The 2,844-nt window shown below is 48.8% G+C and overlaps 2 protein-coding genes across 2 annotated transcripts in view; both read left to right on the plus strand.

The window, feature by feature from the left end:
- The window catches only part of ITCH (itchy E3 ubiquitin protein ligase), a 61,060-nt gene that overhangs the window by 55,059 nt on the left and 3,157 nt on the right, over positions 1-2,844 (plus strand). The window lies entirely within an intron of this gene.
- DYNLRB1 (dynein light chain roadblock-type 1) overlaps positions 1,626-2,844 on the plus strand; it is a 7,453-nt gene continuing 6,234 nt past the window's right edge. The window contains exon 1 of the mRNA XM_027908587.1: positions 1,626-1,793. Coding sequence (XP_027764388.1) covers positions 1,641-1,793 — 153 coding nt within the window. The 5' untranslated portion in view covers positions 1,626-1,640. The remainder of the gene's footprint in view (positions 1,794-2,844) is intronic.

Here is a 2,844-nt window from a genome sequence, read left to right on the forward strand (position 1 = left end):
AGGATGGGGGGAAGGGGGCTGGATATCCCAAGCACCAGATACGATTTTAAAATATTGCAAATAAAGAATTCGTTGAGAGGGGGGAAAATAAAACATGAATAAAACTTTAGATTTGGCCAAAATATAGAAAGCTTAAAGCAGATTTACAGTGTTAAATTGGCAATATTTCTGAAGGCACAAGTTCAGATTGCTCAGGCGTTTTGCCTTGTGAATACTAACAAATCTGTAAATTCTTACAGCATGTTGTGCTGAAAAAAAAAGGAATTAATATAAGCCACTGGTGCACTTTTCAGTTCTTTCTGGGGATCTGGTGAAGCAATACAGGGATGAGCCCAGAGCAGCCGGTGTCCCAGATAACAGGTCTGTGTGCATTGGACTTACCAGTGAGATTTTCAGCAGAGAGTAAAGAATTTGTCTCCCGCTACTTCAACTGATTCAGCAACCTGAGCTGCATAAAGTCATAGTGTGTCACAAATGTATGTTCATGTGCAGTTGTCAACTGATCCTAATTATCACCTATTAAAAGAACTTTTTATTAAGAGTTTTCCCTCATGAGAGTGATGTGAGAAAATGAAATGCTGAGAATTAACAAAGCCTTATTGTTCTGGGTAGCTCAGGAACTGTTCATATACTAATGACATGCACAGTAAATACATCATGTCCTCATCTGACCTAGTGTGAAAGTTTGGGGTTTTTTTAATCCAGTTACTTGTGTTTAAAGATAAAGGGTTTTTTTATTATTCTTATTATGAGAAAACTAAAACAAAAAAATGCTTGTTTAATTTTTTTCCTTTTTTTTTTTTTTGGTTTTGCATCCTATTACAAGCTGCACTGGATTTGTATTTTCAACTCTGTTACATTGGTATCTCCAGCCCCCTTTTTGTGGTGTCTTTTAATTTTCTCCAAGATTCACTGTTTGTGTATATGTGCTCTAGTGAACTCGTGAAGAAACTGGGATCAGCAGCACTGGATTGTAAAATACTGTACTGAAATTCATTGTCGATATTTCCTTGCGTTGTAATTTCAAATACTCAGGTAACTGTAACAGTATCTCCGTAAGTCAAATACTTTTATAAAACTACTTAAAGAACTGGTAGTTCTGGTCGCCCTTCCTGGTGTGTGATGGAACATCTGCGTGCAGATGAATTGTCTGGGGTCGGGCTGCCTCGGGTTGTCCTTCCCTTCTTTGGGAATGTTTCTTTCCTGAGACCTCTGTTGTGGGTTGCACTGGACATTTATTAAGAGCTTTTGGACACAATTCCCGTGGATGCTGCCCTGCAGAGCCAGTGAGGGACATGGGCTGGAGAAAGGTTCTGCACGAGCCACAGCTGTAACATTTCCTTATGGCACTGCTGTAGGGATAACGAAAAGGAGGAATGACACTGCAAGTGGTCAGGATTGACAGTGTGCCACAAAGGAGGAGGGGAAATCCAGTGAGCCCCACCAGGTTTGTGGTGTCCCTGAGCCTCCCTGAAGGGAGAACTGGCCTTCACATTCTCCCTGTCATCAGGCGCCTCTCCTGCTGGCCATGACCTTTCCCAGATAACTGAAATGGGGTTTGCAGTGACATTCCAGCTCCTCTGGGCTAACAGGAACATCCCATCAGGTATCAGGGACTTGGTTATGTCCAGTTTGGTCAAATGGTCCCTGAACAGGTCATCCTGCCTGATATTCCTTGCTGCAGGCCTTCCCACGGGGCTCTCCCTTGGCTGACTTTCCCAGGTGTTCCCACAGGCTGGCCTAACACAGTCTTGGCAGTGGCAGCAAATCCCAAGGATGACTTTCTGTGCCAGGTAAATACAATAGCAATTCCCTTTTTCTGCAGCTGTCATGTTGGTTTGGAGTTGCTTCCTCCAGGGCTTGGATGGGAACCACTTAACAGCATCCTATAGTAAGCTGTGGAAACTGGATGATCATCAGGGTCCCCTTCCAACCCAAACCATTCTGCGATTCTATGATAAGGGACATGGGGAGTTCCCCCCCTCCCCTGGCTGCATCTCCTCAGCTGCTGCCAGAGCCCCTCAGGACAGGGGCAGGGTGGGGAAGGCCAGTCCAAGGCACAGTACTCCCCAAATTCCTGGGATCTGCACCCCAAAACCCTGGGACGGTCCTGCCAGGCCCTGAGGGTGCCCACACCTCCTGCCCCTGCCAGGGAGAAGGGATGAGCACTCTGCACCCCCGGGGGAGGGATCGGGGATGGGCCACAGTCTGGTGGCAAAACCAAGTAACGCCCTGAAGAACTTCATACCACACCACCTCAGCTGTGTCCTACACACACAGCACCAGCACTGGGCACTTGTCCTCGGGCTCTGCTTGAAACGAGCCCTACAATGGTTTGGGCTGGACGGACCTTAAAAGTTATCATGAATTCCAACCCCCTGCCATGGGGACACCTTCCACCAGCCCAGGTCGCTCCAAGCCCCATCCAACCTGGCCTTGGACACTTCCAGGGATCCAGGGGCAGCCACAGCTTCTCTGGGCAACCTGTGCCAGGGCCTGCCCACCCTCAATGGGAAGGATTTTCTCCTCTGTCAGCACGAAGCCATTCCCCTTGTCCTGTCACTCCGGGCTTCTGGAAACAGTCTTTCCCCACCTTTGTTCCCTCCAGGTACTGGAAGGCTGGAGGTTATTTTAGAGGTTATTTGCGGGATCACTGACGTCCCCAGGGCGGGATGGAGGACCCGCTGGGCCGCGGGGAGCGGCGGCGCCGGGGGATTGGGGTGTATTTGCGGGTGTTTGGGGGTTCTGTGGGATGCTGGAGGATGTTTCCCCGGGGGTCCGGGTGTATTTGCGGGTGTTTGGGGGGTTCTGTGGGATGCTGGAGGATGTTTCCCCGGGGGTCCG

This window comes from Empidonax traillii, unplaced genomic scaffold (genome assembly GCF_003031625.1).
Source record: "Empidonax traillii isolate 1590-97213 ecotype Southwest subspecies unplaced genomic scaffold, ASM303162v1 scaffold1763:size117533, whole genome shotgun sequence".
Classification (NCBI taxonomy): Eukaryota; Metazoa; Chordata; class Aves; order Passeriformes; family Tyrannidae; genus Empidonax; species Empidonax traillii.